This window comes from Oculina patagonica, chromosome 13 (genome assembly GCF_052425735.1).
Source record: "Oculina patagonica isolate OP01 chromosome 13, crgOcupat, whole genome shotgun sequence".
Classification (NCBI taxonomy): Eukaryota; Metazoa; Cnidaria; class Anthozoa; order Scleractinia; family Oculinidae; genus Oculina; species Oculina patagonica.
Genome location: NC_135770.1, coordinates 29,077,618 through 29,098,024, shown reverse-complemented (window position 1 = coordinate 29,098,024; position 20,407 = coordinate 29,077,618). Strand labels below are relative to the sequence as shown.

Here is a 20,407-nt window from a genome sequence, read left to right as displayed (position 1 = left end):
TGTAAAAACCGCCGAGCCGAGAAAATTTTTTATAATGCCCGGTCATTACAAGAAAATAATGCCCGCTCAGCAGCCAATCAGAGCGCGCGTACTATTGTAGCCATATAATAATGTGTTATATTTGGAACCGCATCCGGATATCCGATATAATAATTTATCCAGCAGGTTACTGGAACACGTTTCACGACGCCATAACACACACTTTCCCTTCCCGATTTTTTTTTTTAGGGGAGCGGGATGGCTGTACACAGGCTATCGTTGCCGAGACGATATTTATACAAGTAAAAGAAATACACGAAAAATAAAGATGATAAAATAAAAATCGTAGGTAATTGTTGCTTTCAGTGCCCCAAGGATTGAAAACAGTAATCGATATTTTCATTAGTGCTTTATTTTTGGGTTTCTATTCTTAGTTCGCCTGTCCGGTGGTTTTGCTCCTTACGCCGGCGAAGTGATTGTTTATCATCAGGGGGTCTGGGGCACAGTTTGCGACGGAGACTGGGACGAGAACGATGCTTTGGTAGTATGCCGGGAGTTGGGTTATCCTGGTGTTACCATGGCAACAAAAAGTTCGCACTATGGTGCCGAGGGAACAATCAAAATCGAAATGGTGAGTTGCTATGGAAACGAGACAAAACTGAGTCAATGTGCCTATAAAACCTCGACAGAGGGGTCAGACTGTAGAGCTGTCTGGAACAGAGAAGCAGGAGTGATCTGCGAAGCTCGAAACAACACGGAAGAAAAAGGTAGAATATAGAGCGTTAAGCGTTATATTAAGCGAAATGCAAACAAATTGCTCTGACTAATCATAAAAGTACATAGACGATCCAGTGAGCCAATCAGAACTCGAAACAAATACGTCGTAGGTGCGAAGCGCGGGAAAACCAGGAAAACGTGCTCGAGTGAGTCACGATTGGTTTTGGTTTTAGCTAAGATTGGCTAAGAAAGTGCTTCAGAAAGTTCTTTCGTCGAAGCGATAAAATAATTAGATAAACCTCGGTAATCTTTTATTGACATTCTCTGTCTTTGTTATTCCTTGAACGCACGATTTTGGAGTTAAAGCTGATTTCCAGTCCGTACTGCGCAGACTCGGGGTTTGTTTTCGTTTTTGTTTTGATTTCGTTAAAACGTTGCACTTCGTTGACAGCATACATGAAGTGTTTTTAGTCCGCCATTACAGTTCGCTTCGTTCAAGAATTTCCGATGAGCTGAAACGTCGGTTTGAAATAGCGTCAAGGTTCTTCTACTTGTTATTATTTGTTCTGCAAGGATATCTGGCGTTATTAATGAAGAAACAGGTAAGTTTGTCACGTAATTTTTAGTTTTGCTTTGTTTGTGAGGCTCACATAAACATTGCAGCCGAGATTGCGCAGTACGGACTGTAATTCATCTTTAAAATATTAAAAATATCTTTGTTTACTGCAACAAGGCTACTCTACAACTTACAATACCCCGTTCTCAATCGTGCGTCCAAAGAATAACAAAGACAGAGAATGTCAGGAAAGGATTACTGAAGCTAAGAAAGTGGCGCAAGGTTTTTTAAACCATGTATTTCATGTAACCCTTACGGTGTGCTGTCCTGAATGCACCATTAACTCCATAACCCACAATGCACAATGCATGAGAAGACTGTTTCTAGATAACTACATTAAAATGGGTCATGTACAACGGTTGAGTCCCGGATGGTGGCAAGTTTTGAGGACGCATATTCATGATCCAAGCCGAATAAACGCCATCCTTTTCTTCACAGATGTTCCAAAACTCCGCCTCTCTACCAATCCCGACTGGGAGGGCGCTGGGCTTGTGGAAGTGTACATGCACGGCCAGTGGGGGTGGGTTTGCGGCAGTGATTGGGATTATTGGGATGCTGAAGTAGTTTGCCGCCAGCTCGGGTTTCCTGATGCAGAATGGGCAACTGGCTTGGATCACTACTTCGGGAGAGGTTCGGGACCTGCTCTTATGGCTTATGTAGATTGTGAAGGAGATGAAAGCTCGCTATTTCATTGTCCTCATTCGGGAGAAAAAAAAGCAAATTGCGACAGAAGGGATATTGCTGGGGTCGTTTGCAAAATGGACAAGCCACATGGTAAGGAGTCATTTAATAACTATCTTATGTAGAATGCTCGATTAGGGTGGTACAGTAGGGTCTAGACCACTTTTCACGGAAAATGAAATGGCCATTTCAATTTCCACGACAAAAAACAAAGAAAACAAGAAAACAAGAAAATTGTATTTTAGTATTACTGTTTGAAATAGAGTGGCCTGTGAACCAGAATAACAAACTGTGACGGGCATTTTGTTACACCCTCTTCAAGACGGCCGCCACTTGCGGTCATCAACTTGTAACTAGTTACCAGTTAGCCTACTGTTCACCTTGGTTAGCCTGTTTACGGTTTGCTCTCTATATTTTTTAAGTTCCCCTATGATAAAATTTTCGATTTCCATTTTATTGCATTTTCGTGTACAATAAGATTTTTTTACTCACCTTGCCAATTTTCAATCCATTACGAACATCAGAAGTCGTTTTATTTTAACGTTTATTTCCGATAATTTACGGCCGCCATTAAACAGGGCTTGGTTGCGAATAGGGAGAAAATGACGTCAAAGGCTCCAAAATACATCACGGGTTGAAATTATAATAACAATATATATTGAAGCTCACGCGAAAAGCAACAAAAACTCTGGGCTTGTTTTTCGTGCTATTTTCTATGCTGATTGTTATTCTAATTTCAACCCGTGGGGTATTTTTTGAGCCTTTGACGTCATTTTCTCCCTATTCGCAACCAAGCCTCGAGACAAGGTTGTTTAATGGCTGCCGTAAATTATCGAAAATAAACGTTAAAATAAAACAACTTCTATATACTATATACAAGGCTAAAAAGAGTTAAAATGGTAAAATTAATATGATAAAACCAAACGTTTTCGGCTGTTTGCCATCATCAGGGTGGCAAACAGCCGATGATGGCAAACAGCCGAAAACGTTTGGTTTTATCATATTAATTTTACCATTTTAACTCTTTTTAGCCTTGTATATAGTATATATTTTATAAAGCGAACATTATGGACAAAACAACTTCTGATGTTCGTAATTGATTGAAATTTGGCAAGGTGAGTAAGAAAGTCTAATTGTTCACGACAATGTAAAAAAAATGAAAATCAAAAATTTTATCATAGAAGCACTTTAAGGGTAACATGTATAAAGTAAAAATTTACGAAATCTTGGAGACAGCTCCCGATGGCTTAGTCATCGCACTCGCTCCTCAGTTGGACGACTCAAGTTCGACTCCACTTCAGGGCACATTATAATAAACATTTTCCTTTCTCCTCTTTGATAAAATTCGCAAAAAAACTACGCGTCTGAAGTGTGCTAAAAAAAATAATTCCCCGTGACGGTCATGCATTGGTCATAAAAATTCCACACGTGATCATGTTTTCAATGCCTTTAATCACTTCTTTTTCTTTGCTCTACATATCCTTAGTGCGCCTGGTTGGATCTCCTCTTGCCCATGCCGGTTTTGCTCAAATCCGCTATTATGGCCGCTGGGGTTCTTTCTGTGACTTGGGATGGGGACTGGCACAAGGTCACGTGGTGTGCAGAGAACTTGGTTATCGCCGAGCCCTTTATACCACTAGAGGTAAAATATTTGAAAAGCAGACTGGGAAAATTTGGGTAGATGAAGCACAATGTACTGGAAATGAGTCATCTATCATTTACTGCGATTTAACTTTAATCCGGGACTTCGATGACATGTGGGGCTGTAGTCATGACGACGCCGGTGGAGTAATCTGTGAGTCCAATGAAGAGCCCGGATTGAACGGTACGTGCATTTAAAAAAAGGAGTGCCTGCATCACTTACAAGCGGCCTAAACTCTAAGTAGGTAGGTAGGTAGGTAGGTAGAAAAAACAATGCTAACAATGCTAAAACTGTTTCTTCGAGATGCGAGATGCGAGATAGGGAACTATTTACTCTACATAAGTGCAAAAGGGTGTTGTTCTTTGTCCTCTTGTAGAATAGGAACATCTGTGGTCCGGTATACACAGGATAGAGTGGTATCCCTGATTTTCCACCGATATAAAGAGAATACGAGTTCGAAGAATATTTTCTTAATTATTTTAAGAGCAAGCTTTCGATAAAAAAAAAAGCTTTCGATAAAAACATTTCGTGTTGGAGGCCATCGTTAATAACGCCTGGAATCTTCAAACCGCTGGCGAATAGTACCGAAGATGCCCCAAAAAACCGAAATGATTCCAGTGCTCAAAAACTTAGAAGATAAGATCGGAACACACAAGGGCCTGGTATTCATAAGTTTTTACCGGTTTTCCCATTCATTTGATTAAACCAACCTAATCTCTCGAAAGTTAATGGTCAGCAGTTATAATTAATAGATTTGATATTCTATTTCTGGTTTGTTCACTTCCGGGTTGTAAATTAGGTTACTGACGGCTTTTCTCACTTCCGGTCATGACGTCATCTTTCATCATAAATGCAACATGAAATTGAGCGAGGGTTTTGGAGCCTATACTAACGCATAAGACTACTTGCTACTACTGTTTTCTAACGTGGAGATTTGATCTTGACCAAAGTGAACGCAAGTCATCGCAAGTCAGCACAAGTGCACGCATGTCCTGGCCAAAAGGAGACGCAGATTGAAAACTTGCGTCTCTCGTTAACCTGTTTACCCCAAAACACGACATGTTCACGCTGTTTTTTTTTTTATTCAAATAAAATAAAAAGTTACAAGTACAACACAAGTAAAACTAGAACGATATACGACAGACGAAAAAAAAACTAACTACAGTATAACAATTCTCCAATACACTATCATACAATTTTAAATACATTTTGTAACAGTACAGTACATTTCCATCTCTTACAATTAATTTAATTTAAGAAAAGGTTATTAATCTTAAAGGTTCTACAATAGTTATTAAATTTCTTTTGGAATTCATTTTTAAGACTAAGTTGGCTGTCCCACACTTTATTAGCGGGGCTCCAGCGAGCGAAGCGCGCCAGCGGGGCATCCTGGGCAAGGAAATTTGGCAAACCCACGAAGCCGAAAAAATTGTTTATGACCTCAGCGTGCGCGCCCCGCCGTACAGACTCTGGGGGAGGGAGAAGAGGAGTCACAAGGCAACCCTGCCGGGGGAGACAATGCATGTCATTTTGTGCCTCCTTGGTTACCATGTAACGTTAACGTCTAGATCTTTGATATTGGACATCCATGTTATGTAAATTGACAGCTGTCAAAACAAGGTATCCGCTGACCAGTATCAAATGACCATACCGCGGGCTCATATGTAAAACTCGCCGAGATTGGATGTTTTTTTTAGTTGAGCGCTGGCCAAGGAATTTTTTCATTGAATCGCAGGCGTGAGTACATTTCTATGGTCAGTTGCTTAAGATTTACATGATGAAAAAAGTGGATAACTCTGGAAGAACTGGCTGGGAGAGCGCAGGCTCGGCTAAATATTTTTGTAAGCTTTCTTTGATGGATTTGCTATTCTTGTTTATCTTCTCGTACGAAAATCTCAGGTCTTAACGCTGGCCTAATTTAAACCTGACTTGGAAACCTAAGTGAGCGAAATTGGGCCTGACATAAGCCTTAGGAATGTAGCCTGAGCGTAGCCAAAAGTAGCCTCGTATGAGCATTAAAAACAAGCCTTAAATAACTGAAATTTTTAAGGCCACGAAGCCATAAAAATGTCAGACCAGATATCAATAAAATATTCAGATCTGAATCAAGGCCATAATAAGGCCTTAGACAACTTCAAATAAACAAAAAATATCCCAATTACAAAATGTTTCCGGACATGGTATAAATAATATATTCAGGCCTCAATAAGGCCTTAATGATACAGAGACAAGATAAGCAAGGCTGACACTACGTAGAAATGAAAAAACCTTAACGGGACAACGACATGGTAGAGTCCAAACTGAAAGTCAAAAATGCAAACTCTGGACAGCTGTTTCGACCTGATTGGGTCTCTTCAGCAGAGTGTATGCCGCACAGAATAGAACAACCAGCGCAAAGACAGTTGTCTATAAAGTGCTCGTGGTAATCATGTCGTTGTCCCGTTTTTTTTCATTTCTACGTAGTGTCAGCCTTGCTTATCTTGTCTCTGTATTTTTATTTTTGGCTGATTAGAGCTATCGCCAGTTCCTACGTACACTAGCAGCATTTTCGTCCGCGGTCCGCGGTCTATTGTCACTTAATGATACCCTTCGTGAATAATCTCGGTGTGATTCGACTGCATGCAACATATTCTACCCGATTTTGCGCGCGGTTTTCCGATTGCGGTACAACGGTTTTAGCGATTGATTTCAACGTATACGAAACTAGTTAAGTAAATACACATATCTTTGTAAATCGACTATCTTTTTATTTCCTCATTATGTGGTCTTCATGTTCTGTAACTTCAGGGATATTTCTGTTTTGTTTTATAGAAACAGCTGTCGTTAGATTACAGGGTGGTAACTCCACCCACATGGGAAGAGTGGAGATAAAACAGCACGGATTCTGGCACGCAGTATGCAGTATTGGCTGGGACAAACACGACGCTGATGTAGTGTGTCGTCAGTTGGGATTCACACAGGCTGTGTTGGAAGTTGGTCACGGTCAGTTTGGTTCTGGCTCTGGGCCAACGTGGTTGACAAGTGTCCGTTGCTATGGAAATGAGACTTCGTTAGACCAATGTGTAAGCGCCGGATGGGAGCTTCAACCAGAATGTGGAAAAAGATTGGGCGCCGGCGTAATATGCAAAATGGACAACATTACTGACGGTAATAAAACTAAAATTTAAGTGTCTGGTTCACTAGTGCTCCAGAAATTACTTTACAATCAGATCTCGATGTCAAAAACAAGACGTAAAGATATTTTCAAAGGTAGACAGTTGCAGTTCCAAACATTCAAACCTATTGTTTTGATATAAAATATGTTATTTATCGGGCGTATTTAATTTCGCCATTATTTTCAACACGTTAAAATGGCGAAAATTGCGAAAATTAGTAAGAATAAGTTAGCTGAGAATTCTGGCCTGGATTCTGGACTCTCTAATGTCAGGAAGCTCGGATCGCGGGTACATATATTGCGGGTATTGTATTGTATTGTATTTATACCTATTCGTACCTTTTTGGTACGCTTCGCGGGCATATCAGGCGAGTTTGGTCGAGCCATGGTTCGTATTTTGGCGAGACGCAGTCTCGCCAAAATACCCATGGCGAGACCAAACGAGCCTGATATGCCTCCGAAGCGTACCAAAAAGGTACGATTAGGTATTTACCGTACCAAAATACAGCCAAAAATCCGGTTATATTTTTTGCTCTGTTTAAGCCATGCTTGCCAGGTGAGTAATACAAATTGTGTTGACCTGTTTGTATTGATACTGTTTTGGTCTTCGACACTGTTAACAAGTTCCTCTTCTGCCTTTTTCTGCTCGTTTGTTTGGAGTTTCATTCTCTAAATTTTCGAAATCCAAACTTAACGAAAAATGTGAAAATTCTGACTCCATTGTTTCAGTCTGAATGTCTCAGTACTCGTCGGCAAACATCGCGCAATTGGCGAGCGCGCTCAAGTTTAGTTTTGGCGGGAAAGTTTTTCTCCTTTTACTACCGCAAAACACCAGCTAAATTTAAATTACGAGGTTCTGTTTCATTGGCAAAACCTCTTTTCAATTCATCGTACAGTAACACTACTTTACTTCGAAGTGACCGTGATATGGTGGCATATCAGGTCAGTGACTTGATATCGTAGAATATCAGGACAGTAGATCGCGCTTCTGATTGGCTACTTGCGAATTTGGGTACGGTAATGTATTGTATTGTATTGTATTGTATTGTATTGTATTGTATTGTATTGTATTGTATTGTATTGTATTGTATTGTATTGTATTGTAGATCAATTTAGTCGGTCTTCGCCGGTATGTTGGCGGACTTGTCACAAAAACAAGAAATGGAACGCGACATTTTTAAAAGAATGTCGTAAATACAACATCTAATGACTCTGTTGTAATGAAGCCATATCACTTAACTTCTTGGTGCCTACAAAAATAGCATAAGGATCAGCTGATCTGCATACCCCTATACACCCCTTTCTCTAGCACTGAGGCATTCACCAACAGTATAAAACAAAAAAACTAAGTGAGCGCTGCTGTGTACCTATGCAAGTTAGGAAAATACTTTAGATCTTTTCTTTTCTTCAGACGGTGACGTGCGACTTCGAGGATCAAACACAAACGAATTCGAAGGTCGAGTGGAGATTAAATTGGGAGGAGTCTGGGGAACAGTATCCGAGATCGACTGGGATATACGTGACGGTCACGTGGTGTGTCGGCAGCTAGGATACCGTCGGGCTGTGCGCGTGTACTCGCATTCCAGGTGAAGACAAAAACAATAAATCTCAGAGTCCATTTTTCGTCCGTTCTCACTCACTCGGGTACATTTAAAAACGCATCTTGTTTTCCTCGGTTAGGCCAACCATCCATAATGAAACGGCGTTTTCGGTACTTTTCAAAAACGCCCTCCAATGCGGTAAATTTTAAAACTTTGGCTAGGTGGTGTCGTGAGGACGGCGAAAACAGGCGAAACCGGGACTTTTTGAAAACACTGACGTCGGATAGTCATGTGTTCTCTGTCAAAACAACAAATTTTAATTAGCTTAGCAATAGCTCTGTGCATGCGTTGTAATTTAACGTGCGATTAAGCGTGGTTAATGGTTAATGTGGACGGTAAACATTTTACACGGCGTTTTCAAATTTCTCCATTTCCAAATTTACCCGGGTTAAGGATCTGAATGGGAGTAACTCGATAACACTTAACTTGAAACAGTACAATTTTAGGCATTTAAACACTAACAGTAAAAAATTGACTGTAACAGTAAATCAACTCAAAAAAGAAACAACTCAGTCTCAAAAGACAGTACAGAATGCAATATGGCCAAACAACTGACAGCATGAAGAGATGAGGATGATATTAATTTACAAAAAACTTGCCCCCAATGGGATGAACATTGAATTAAAATTCTAAAGGGTGTTCAGATCTTCTTTTAAGTTAAAGTCAATGTGCACTGAGCGCGTGCGCACTCGCGCGCTCTGTTTAATTTAATTTCATTTAAACTATGAGCACGCAAGACTTTCAACGTACACTAAGCGTCCTGATTTACACTGATGAAGGAGTTCCCTAAAACTTTTGTTTTTTTAAAACTCCCTATGCACTCCAAGAACACAGTCTATTGAACACCTTGTTTTTGGACACCTTATAATTGGACACTTGTTATTGGACACTTAGGCTGCGCGCGCTCAAATTTGGCGAAAAATAGGGCGTGCTAAAAACTAATCAAATTCGAGAGTTTTGTTATAGTTATGATTAAATAAGGGATCTGTTGATATTTATAGGTAATTTCAGTAATCATGTAATGTTTCAAATTACAGGTATGGAGACGTGGGTAAGTTTTGGTTGAGCGATTTGCACTGCTCAGGAAACGAGAGTAATCTTTTAGAATGTCCACGCGAGTTAAATTACAGACTGGACGTGGAGGAAGTTCTAAACGCTGGAGTTGAATGTACAAACGATACCGACTACAAAAGCGGTGAGTTTTTTAGCGAACAGAAATTAGTATAGTACACTCAACAAAATTACTGAAATCTTTTTGGACGATAGTAGTCCAAGTAATCCGAAGTTGATCGGAAGTCTTCCGAAATTGACCCAAACACTTACAAAAATAAATTTATTTCCGAAGTTGACCCAAAGACTTTTCGAAGTTGATTTGAAGACTTTTGGCGTTGAACCGTAGTCTTTCAAAGATTTTCCCTATTACGGTCTGAAGGAAGGTTACGGAAATTTACCTGGCATCATGAAGTATTGTGAAGGTGAACCGAGGAGTTATAAAGCTTCCTAGTTACTATTCCGAATTGTAATCTTCTTGAGTATACTATAAATAGGTTCCTATAGGTTCGATCTTTATTCACTTTTTAACGTTCTCTACAGAAGGTTCTCCTCGCTAAAACTTTGACAGCCTGTAAAACATGTTTTAAAGTTTGAGTGTGATTATGTAATGCAAATGGTGTTGTCAAATCAAAACGAGGCAAATGTGTGGTGTCAATGAAACAATGCTTTATAGGTAATCTTATATTTTACGTTTTTTTTGTCAGAATTTTGTTATAAAGTGGAGGAGGGGGAGATAAAAGAAGCTCAACATTTAAGGGCAAACGTCTAAAAATGTCCTGTTGAGCACTATCTTCCTAAAATAATTTTACAAAATGCCAGTTTTCTTGTTGTTCATTGACTTATGGGCGAGCAGTTATTGTTTTCTGGTAATAGAGTTATGTTAAGTATTCACTTCATGAACTGAGTGTTACACTGTAAACTATCATCAGCTGTCTTACTACATGAGCTGATCATGAGTGAGGACTAGTCAGTCAAGTTTGGTATATAGTTGAAAATTTCCCCAACACTGAGTGCGCTCTCATTGACTATTTCTAGGTCAAATGAAACAGTTTCCCGCCGAAATTCTCCGAGCGGACAACAGTACCTAACCTTTGATGTCGGAGGATAACACTACACTGTTACCTGCGAATGTTGATCGAAGACCCCCTTTCTTCTAAAGTATCGTATTCGAATTACTTTTAAAATGTTTCGTACCTGAGGAAACTAATTAATTACGTGTTCTTCGAATGACAACAATTAGATTCTTGGGATTCTCTCGATTCTCTAACCATCAAGAAGTCATTTAGAACTTAATGTTGTTTTGTTGGTAAAATTTTTTGTCATTTAACTGTCTTTCGCAGGGGTTGAGGTTCGCTTGGTCGGGATGGACAGACCCAACGCGGGTCACGTGCAAGTCAAGTACAATGGAACGTGGGGCACGATTTGTGAACGGTGGCGCTATTTGACATACCAGTCAGCGAAAGTAATATGCCGTCAGCTAGGTCAGGGACCTCCATTAAAACACAAATTATCGTACAAAGACTGCGCAGCGACGAACAAAGGTGCTGAGACAGTTTGGCTGTCTGACTTAAAATGTCAGGGATTTGAAGATTCTATTGATGAATGTCCTCACAGGGGCTGGGGTAGAGTACACTGTAGAGGATGTTCACCTACAGATGATATATACAAGGCATGCAGTGTGTGTTTGATCTGTCATCCAATGGACAATATCACAGGTAAAGGGAAATCGTCATTGATGTTCTTTCTTCTAAGATGATTTTTTTTAAATAATTTTTTCCACTTTTATACAGTTTTACGTTCACGCACACGTTTTAACGTGCGCTTGCGCTCCTAGGTGTCGCGTGGGTAAATAAAGTATTGTTGTTGTTGTTGTTGTTGTTGCATGACACGAAAACCTGCTCGTGTCAATCATTAAAATAGCTGGTAGTACAAAATGGTATCAGGTATAACAAAAACAACAACAGCAGCAGCTTTATTTGCATGACTATAAGCGGGGGGGGAAAAAAAAAAAAAAAATAAAAAAAAAATTATATATTTAAAAAAAAACCCCCCCCCCAAAAAAAAAAAAAAACCCCCCCCCCCCCCTGGGCTATAAACATACAGTATTGCAAAAGCGTATAACTTAACTGAAGCGAAACTTATAATAATCATAATCATGTAACAGGAAAAAAAAACAGCAATTTTGTATGCGTTGCATTACTTTCATTCGATAGAAGATTATTTCACAAAGATAAGCATCTCAATTTGAACTTCATCAGTTGAGTTTTTAAATAATTATTTTCAAAACTCCTTAACTTTTGGTGGTTTGCATGGTGTTATGCTTGGACTACAATTCCTCATCTGTAACTGACTTGTAGCTTCTGCTCATTGCGCGATTTGAAAGATGACCGAGTGGAGGTCTGAGTCTAGATGCTAGAGCTGGTTTAAGCTGAATGGGAATTTCACAGGCAACTAATTCACTAATGACGCAAACCTTACAAGTCAGGGCATGTTTATCTCGGTGGTTTTGCTTCAGATTTCTGTAATCTTCCAAATGTTACAGCTTGAAACAGACATAACGCTAAAAATCGAACATTTCACACTAAACATGCCTTGTGAAAGTGAAACCTGCCACGCAAACACATTTCACGGCACAAACGTAATGGTGTTTAAATAAATGTAACCTCTGGCCCGCTAAAGCGTATTTTTCTTTCATAGCATGAAATTGCAGTACTTTCTATAATTTAAACGCTTCACACGCAAACATTTCACACTAAACATGCTTTGTAAAGACCAAAGTTTTTTTAAAAAAATTCCTATTTGTAAATGATTTGTAGCTTCGAAACATTGCTTGACTTGAAGCCTGACCGAGTGGAGGGCTGGGTCTAGCCACCGACAAAACTAAAAGGTCGACAAAAAATAAACCCCGTGCAGAGCAAGAAATGCGCAGCGCACTTAAAAAATAAATAACGTTACGTTCACAGCAAAAACTGCGCAGCGCAGTTAACAAGAAGCTCTTAGAGCTTAAAACCGCTCAGATCACGTGACTACCCTAGCGGAAACATGTGGGTAAGAAAAATACACTTCCCCCATCAAAATCAATCAATATCCAGTTGTATATCGAGTTACTGTTTAAACATTGAATAACACGCTGCTCATACTTTAAATTTAGAAACACATTACGTACGGAACCAATCCAAATTCTAATAAGAGAATATATGGATCGAAACTCTGAAAACGTGAACGTCTCGTTAGACGATGCTGTGAACATTTATTCCAATTTTATGAATTTAATACAACACTATCAACTCCTTAGTTTGGACCCGAAATCCTTAGATAATGATAAAATTCAACGATACAGAACCGATATGAAAAATAGATATATATCTTTTTGACGACAGAGCCTGAAACACTTAAGGAAACTTAGAATTTTATAAAGTTTTTAAAGATGAAAACGCTACATCTGAATATCTCCAACAGTTAAGAAATTTTAATTGAGTAATCACAAACTTATGATTGAACTAGGTAGATATCAGACTGACTATATACCCAGAGCAAATAGGTCCATTGTGCAAGTCAAATCAAGTAGAGAACGAAACACATTTCGTATTAAATTGTAGCAAATACTCTTTACAAAGGCGAACATTCTTAGATCGAAAAAAAAAAGGAAATAATACCTGACTTTGAAAGGAAATCATCCTCACTAAGCATCAAACTGCGCAGCGCAGTTAAAACACTCCTTCTTCAATTTCAGACATTGCAGTGCGACTGGTTGGCTCCAATTTTCCTTACGCCGGCCGAGTTGAGGTTCGTTATGCGGGAGTCTGGGGTATAATTTGTCCGCGTCGCATGAATGGCCCTGTGTTCAAAGTGATTTGTCGCCAACTGGGTTTTGAAGACGTGATGGGTGATGGTAGATTGTATGGAAGAGCTGATTATCCACACAGATGGTTTCGACTTTATGGAGAAGGACGTGGACCAATTTGGCTCACCAAGGTGCGCTGCCATGGCAACGAGAGCAGTCTATCACAATGCGAGATTGGGAGTCCTGGAGTCCTACATTTTTGGTGCTTACACGAGGACACGTTAGAGCTAATGTGCCGACCAAAGAATTTCACACCCGGTAAGTAAAGCTAACGCGCGTTATAGACGTTTTACCAAATTCCACGAGGTGCAGTCAGGTGTCCCAGGGCGTTGTAAGCACAAAATAACCGTAGAGATACCGGTTATTGTAAGCCTTTGCTTTTAGAACTTCGTAAAGGGTTTCAAGTGGGCTTATAAACAGGAGAAGTTTTATTCTGGGGGCTTAAAAGCGGAACCAAAAAAAGCATATTGCAATTGATAGAAATGCGTTTTTAAGGTAAATAGTACTCATAAAGCAAAATTTAGCCATGTTTAGTAGTGTCATACAGAAAAGGGGGCTCATATCCGGGGGTGGGTGGGTATAACTGGGTGTTTTTTTTTTGTTTCCAGGTATATGGGCTTATAATTAGGGGAGGGAGATAAAGTTACAAGATTATTCACGAATCACGTTTTAGGCATTTTCCGAGTTATCCTTTGACTCTGTTTCAAAACGGGTCTGCGTGCAAAACCATTCAAATATGAAAATGAGTTTCCCATACATGTCCATTTCCATTCAAAACAAAATTACTTTTATGTGAATCACAAAGGTTGCCATAGCAACGATTGACGCTATTTTTTGTTCTCAAACAGGTTTGATTTTCTCGAAATCTAGATTGACTTTTGGTATTCATTTTTTGATAAGTGATGGGTTTAAAATTAAAATTTGGTCATATTTGATCACTATGGTGTATTTTGGCAAAAATCGAACATTGGTTTCCTATAGATAATTTTAATTTTTAAAACATGGGGTAGCATTACCGGACAGTAGAAGTTAAATAACTTGCCAAAATATTGCTTTTATCAATCCTTTCCTGTTTGGAGTAGCATTACCGGACGGTAAAAGTTTAATAACTTGCCAAAATATTGCTTTAATCAATCTTTTACTGATTGTGGTAGCAATAACTGCACCTGATAACAGGTAACGTGAAGAAGTAATTGCTTGTTATATTAGTTTTGCCTCACCCCGTATAATACAAATATCCTGTTGCAAAACCGTCGCATTTAGGAGGCGAGTGCAACTTTTAAATGCACCGAATTTTGATGGTAGGAACAGAAAACCATCTACAAATTAGTTGTTTCTGGTTAAAACGGTATTTTAAGACTCCCACATTTTTTAAACGTTGTATATTGATGTAAAGAACTCTTTAGTGGCATTGACTGGAAAACAGAGACAATCTGATTTAACAATTTGAAGTTCTTTAGTACAGTCGCTGGATAAAAAAAACTGTACTTTGTTGTCCAGCAGTGAAGGCAGCTGAATTTTGCTTCGTTTCTATATTCGTTAGTGTTTGTTTAAAACTTTTAGCCAGGAAATAAATACGAGTTTTCTTGCCACAGCAGTGGAAAGGGATCGAGCGATAATATTAATTCACGGTATGATTGTTTTTCAGTTAACAATAAATACAAGCGAAAATAATGAACGACGTTTCGGTGACATCCTGGCACCATTTTCAAGTTAAAATTCATATGCGAAAGAAAGTTATTTATACTAAGATAAAGGTGTGATAATGAATAAATTAAGATAAAAATAAATGTTCAATGTTTATGTTCATTAATGAGAACAATGTCCGTTCAAGTCTAAACAAATACCTTCGCGCGAATTGAGTCCGACCAGTGAGTGTTAAGGCTCGGTTTCTTCATGCGAATCCACAACATTTCGTGTATTAAGCAATCGAACTTTCCCTGACATTTCTTTAAGATCTTAAAATTGTTGGTCAGGTCGCCAACTTTATCAATTCGGTGTTCATTTTGAAGGTGTTTTCCAATGGCTGAAAATCGGTGTTCCTCAATGCGCTTATAAAGGTGACGGCTGGTGTAACCGACGTATTCTGCATCGCACAGATCACATACATAGTTATAAACAACGCACTGTTGATTTATTACAGGTGGTTTTGACTCCTGTAATTTGAGATCATCGCCAACTTTTCGGCTTCTAAAAACTGGCTGCAGTTTGTGGTCAAGTTTGTTACTCAAGTCCGAGAGGTGTTTCTTTACTATGTCCGCTGATTTCTGGTCCTTGAACGGCAGGACAATGCGGTAGATATTCTCTGTTTGAGGCGTCGATCGTGTGTCTTGTGACATCACTGAATTAACGAAATGGGTGATGGTGGAGTTGACAAGAGAATCTGGGTACTTGAGATTAGAAAACATCAGTTTAAGGCGTTCGCATTCTGTTGTGAATAGTTCCCATGTTGATGACAGGCGGTAAGCACGGTTTAGCATGGTTTTAACTAAAGATCTTTTGTAGCGGTTGTCGACGTGACTTTGGTGGTGTAAGAGCAGACCAGTGTTTGTTGGTTTACGGTAAACACTTGTTATCAGCTTTCAGCCCTTCTTGCATATCTCAATGCCCACAAATGGCAGCTTACCATTTGACGCGATCTCCATGGTGAAGGATATAGATGGATGACGGTTGAACAACTGATATCGATGTTGATATAGATGGTTGGAGATCGCTGCCATTTGTGGGCATTGAGATATGCAAGAAGCCGAAAGGTTGGCGATGATCTCAAATTACAGGAGAATTCCCCCCCCAAAAAACAAAACACAAAAATTTAAATTAAAAAAAGGAAAGATTAATAACGAAATGTTGTAATTCCATAAAAACCGAGCCTTAACACTCACTGGTCGGACTCAATTCGCGCGAAGGTATTTGTTTAGACTTGAACGGACATTGTTCTCATTAATGAACATAAACATTGAACATTTATTTTTATCTTAATTTATTCATTATCACACCTTTATCTTAGTATAAATAACTTTCTTTCGCATATGAATTTTAACTTGAAAATGGTGCCAGGATGTCACCGAGACATCGTTCATTATTTTCGCTTGTAATAATAATAAAAAAAAAAATAAAAAATAAAAAAAAATATAATATAAAAAATATATAAAATAATATAATAATAATAATAATAATAATAATAATAATAATAATAATAATAATAATAATAATACATTATTGTTAGCTGTATTTCTAAATTTAATCTTATAAGAATATTGTTTTTCCTTTCTTTATTTTAAAGTGTTTAATTTTGGTGCTGAAAAAAGCAAATCATTTGCCCTTGTGCGAAAAAAAGAAGTAGTGCAGATTACCTTTAGTTTTTGGAAAGCGCATGCATTGTTGCGGTAGAAGCGCATTTAAAAATTAATTTGCGTTTTGTGGCTTCGGAGATTTATAAACTCGACGGCTCTACGAGTTTCATAACGAGTTTAAATTCTTCGAACTTGTGTTGTTTCCTATCGTCCCGCGAAAAATATAGCGCCAGCTGTATTGGCAGTCAAATAGAAATTATTTAGTCGTCTGTCCACTTTTTGAGGAGCTAAAATTACCTTTTTACCTTGCAATGAATTGTAACCATCAATCAACAAAGATATTTCTTAGGGCCCACAACTAATTAAAATAACATTTCGGTTCTTCTAGTGATTCTGCGAGGTGCTAAATAACATGTTCGAGTTACGTATGCAAAAGCTGACGTATGCAAAATTCTAACGAATGCTCAACCAAATGGATAACGAATACTTAACCAATCTTGTCGTTCCTGGAATGACATCTAGCAGAGTGTTTTACTAAAGAACAAGGAAAGTAGAAAAGCAGTCATTTGAGAAACATACAAGTCGTGTTTGCGTGATTCGTGGAGTGTGCGTGAAATTATAACTGCGTTATCTCTTGCCTGTCTGGATAAATTCCTGCTTATTACGCATGCAAATATTTATTTTGTTTTGAATGTTAAATAATATAACCCAATCCAAGTTGTTTAAGGTATCACGGAAGGAAAATTAGCGTTTTCTTTCCAAATGAAATTGTATAAAAACCATCAATGGTAACCCAAATAAAGTGTTTATTTTCTGAAAGCCTTTTGTATAAAGATTGCAATTTTGGATGTTGTTTTAATCATATAAAGTGACGCAGCATTTTGTTTGCAATAAAGATGTTGCGCAACATTAGTTTTTTTTTTGGCGTTTTCGCTGCAAGTGAAATTGTGTGAAAGCCGTCAATGGTAACCCCAATAAAAGATAGTTTTTCTGAACGCTTATTGAATTAAGATTGCCGTTTTGGATTCTGATTTTATCATTATAGACCATAATAAGGAACGTCAGCATTTTGTTTGCAATTATGATGTTGCGTATCATCAGGCGTATTTAAGAACACATTTACGTGAGAGCCTAAACTTTTATGTAGAATTTGATCAACGTATGCTGGTCCAAGAAATAGCGTCTTGCTCTATTATTTTTTAATGAATTTTCACACTTTAAAATGGCGTTTTAGGGCTTCTTTAACATTACAAATTCATAAAAAATTGAAGGAAGCAAATTCCACCTAAAAGTTTAGGCGAGCGCTCCAACACTTCACCATGCTTGCTCCACCAAAGGCAAAACCCCCCAAAGGCACAAATATTAATACAGAAGCTAGATACGTATTTTAAGCGTGTCTTTTGGTTACACAGCATATCCCATCCGCTTGGCTGGAGCTTTAGTACCACATGCTGGTCGGCTTGAAGTTTTCTACAATGGTAGCTGGGGGACGGTATGCAGTATGTATGAATGGGGAGAGTGGAGTATCTCCTCTACAAACGCGCTTGTCGCCTGTAGACAACTTGGATTCGGTCCAGCTATCAGGTCAGAAGATTGCTACGTTAAAAGATTGATGATCTTGAAAAGATTATTCCGGAAATGGGCATAAGGGACCGATCATTATTTAATGCTACCCAAAGGGCAAAAGCACGTATCACAATAACTTAATATCGGTAGCACTGTGGACAAATAGATCTTATTTGCTGCTTCCGTGGTTAAACAACCTCTTAGTCGTGACAGGAGGCCAAGTCTGCTGGCAACCTATGACCTTACATAGCTTATGTGATCGTTAAAAGATAAACACTCATCTAATATGACTCCTTGGTACTTGAGCGATTTAACTTGGTTAACTTCCTTCCCTTCCATGCAAAGTGGACTATGGGATTCGGATCTAATTAGCCTCTGCCGAGTTCCAAATAAAACGTACTCAGTTTTCTTAATGTTGAGGAAGAGACCGTTCGCTGTTAACCAGTTAGAGACATTATTAAGATCAAGACTTATCATCAGATGCCTACGCGAGTGTGCTAATCAAACATACTTAAATATCTTATATCTATTTTATATCAATTTAATAGACATTCCGCCGTTTATCTGTCATCACGTGCATCACTGATGTGCATCAAAGAAATGTTCGAATCACCTGCTGCTCATTAATTTTCAAGGAATGAAAACTTAACTTTTAAACATGGCAAAAAAATTCAGTCGTGGCTCAAAGAGCTCTTTGATTTTCTTTTATAACCGTGCTCAGCTAGTATTCATCTTTGAACATGACAGGTAAATTCTTAATGTGAACCATAACCCCTGATAACTGAAACCGGCATTGTAAAATAGCATGTTTGTTTAAAGGAGCAACGTCACGCGCGTCGGCAGTCTACGTAACGGTAGTTTTTTTTTTGATAACTTTCAAACGGAAAGAAACCTCAAAGTAATAGTTTCCTAACATACAAAAACAACAAAGGAGTAATAAAAATGCGAAAATAACCGAGGTTGGTTTCGAATGACGAAGATTACGACGAATTACAAACAACAAATTTGAAAAAACTTGCCATTTTTTTCAAGATGCGTTGTCCGCGACGTAGCTGCTTTAAACATGAAGCATTTGTCGCCTCTCCTGGAGATTGATCCGCGCTCTTGTAAACCTGTAGGAGCGGACTGAGGTTCCGGGTACAGCACAGTCTTTGTGCTTTTTCTAAATAGGCGAACTCATCGTCTTCGAATGTCACTCTATATTATGCCTGAAATGAACTTATTAATGTTTTGGCACACTCCGTATTTCTTACTCTTTAGAAAATTATTCGCTTTGTTTGACAGCTCCTCTATCTTATCAAGGTAATACCAACCGTAAGTGTAATAAAAATCCAACCCTTAATGTAATAACTTTCCCCGCCGTAAGTAAGTAAGTAAGCTGATCAACTGTAAATGTAATGCAAGTAACCTCAAATGAAATAAGACGTTACAAGGAGTGACAAAGGCGTAAATGGCATCAATATCATGTGTGATATGATATCACTTCAATTGATTAACGGATACCCAATCACGGGTAATCCCCTTTATCAACTAAACCGCTAGGCGCAGATCACCCCCGGGGGTTTAATCCCACATAATAGCGGAGCTCCTTAGCGGTCCGAAGGGCCGCAGAGCGTAGCACCATAAATGTCATGCGAGGCTATAATTTATGGTCATCGTGGTTAGCAGCATGGTTTGCGGGCGCGTGTGCCTAGCGACGACGATGACGTCGCCCCAACTGAGGGCTGCCATAGTTAGTTTTTAAACGAAGCTAGCCACTGCATAGATCAAGTCCTCTGAACTGTCTGAAGAAAGAGACAGGAACCTGTAATGAATTGCTGAGCCCGATTTTATGACGATTTTATTACTTTCTGGGCGCAGTTTCGATAGATTCGGTAATTATTCTTAATTAATTCATTTGAGGCCATAATTTGTTCTACCTCGAGATTTTTTTAATTTTGTTGTACCGTTAGGCATTCATTTTAACAATGATCGATTTAAATTTGTCTTGCACCTTTGGGCCAGCATATACGGTATATATTTTTTTTTGTTCTTCGAAAGCAGAGAATTAATTAATTTTTAATTAATTAATTTTTACGAAGCCATTAGTTGTTCTGCCTCGAGATTATTATTTTTGTTGTACCGTAAAAAACTCATTTTAATGATGATCGATCGATTTGTTTTGAACCTATGGGCTAGCTTTGACCGCATATTTATCCGAATGGAAACATTGTTAAAATGGGGAGCTCCGCTTTTAGGCTTGTCTAAATCTATTTTCGGGG

The 20,407-nt window shown here is 38.6% G+C and overlaps 1 protein-coding gene across 1 annotated transcript in view; it reads left to right on the top strand.

The window, feature by feature from the left end:
• The first annotated feature begins 448 nt into the window (after positions 1 to 448).
• LOC144637274 (scavenger receptor cysteine-rich domain superfamily protein-like) overlaps positions 449 to 20,407 on the top strand; it is a 28,310-nt gene continuing 8,351 nt past the window's right edge. Inside the window, exons 1-9 of the mRNA XM_078496404.1 lie at positions 449 to 746; positions 1,751 to 2,086; positions 3,480 to 3,818; positions 6,447 to 6,782; positions 8,201 to 8,375; positions 9,428 to 9,585; positions 10,784 to 11,158; positions 13,177 to 13,545; positions 17,993 to 18,164. Of these exons, the coding sequence (XP_078352530.1) occupies positions 557 to 746; positions 1,751 to 2,086; positions 3,480 to 3,818; positions 6,447 to 6,782; positions 8,201 to 8,375; positions 9,428 to 9,585; positions 10,784 to 11,158; positions 13,177 to 13,545; positions 17,993 to 18,164 (2,450 nt within the window). The 5' untranslated portion in view covers positions 449 to 556. The remainder of the gene's footprint in view (positions 747 to 1,750; positions 2,087 to 3,479; positions 3,819 to 6,446; positions 6,783 to 8,200; positions 8,376 to 9,427; positions 9,586 to 10,783; positions 11,159 to 13,176; positions 13,546 to 17,992; positions 18,165 to 20,407) is intronic.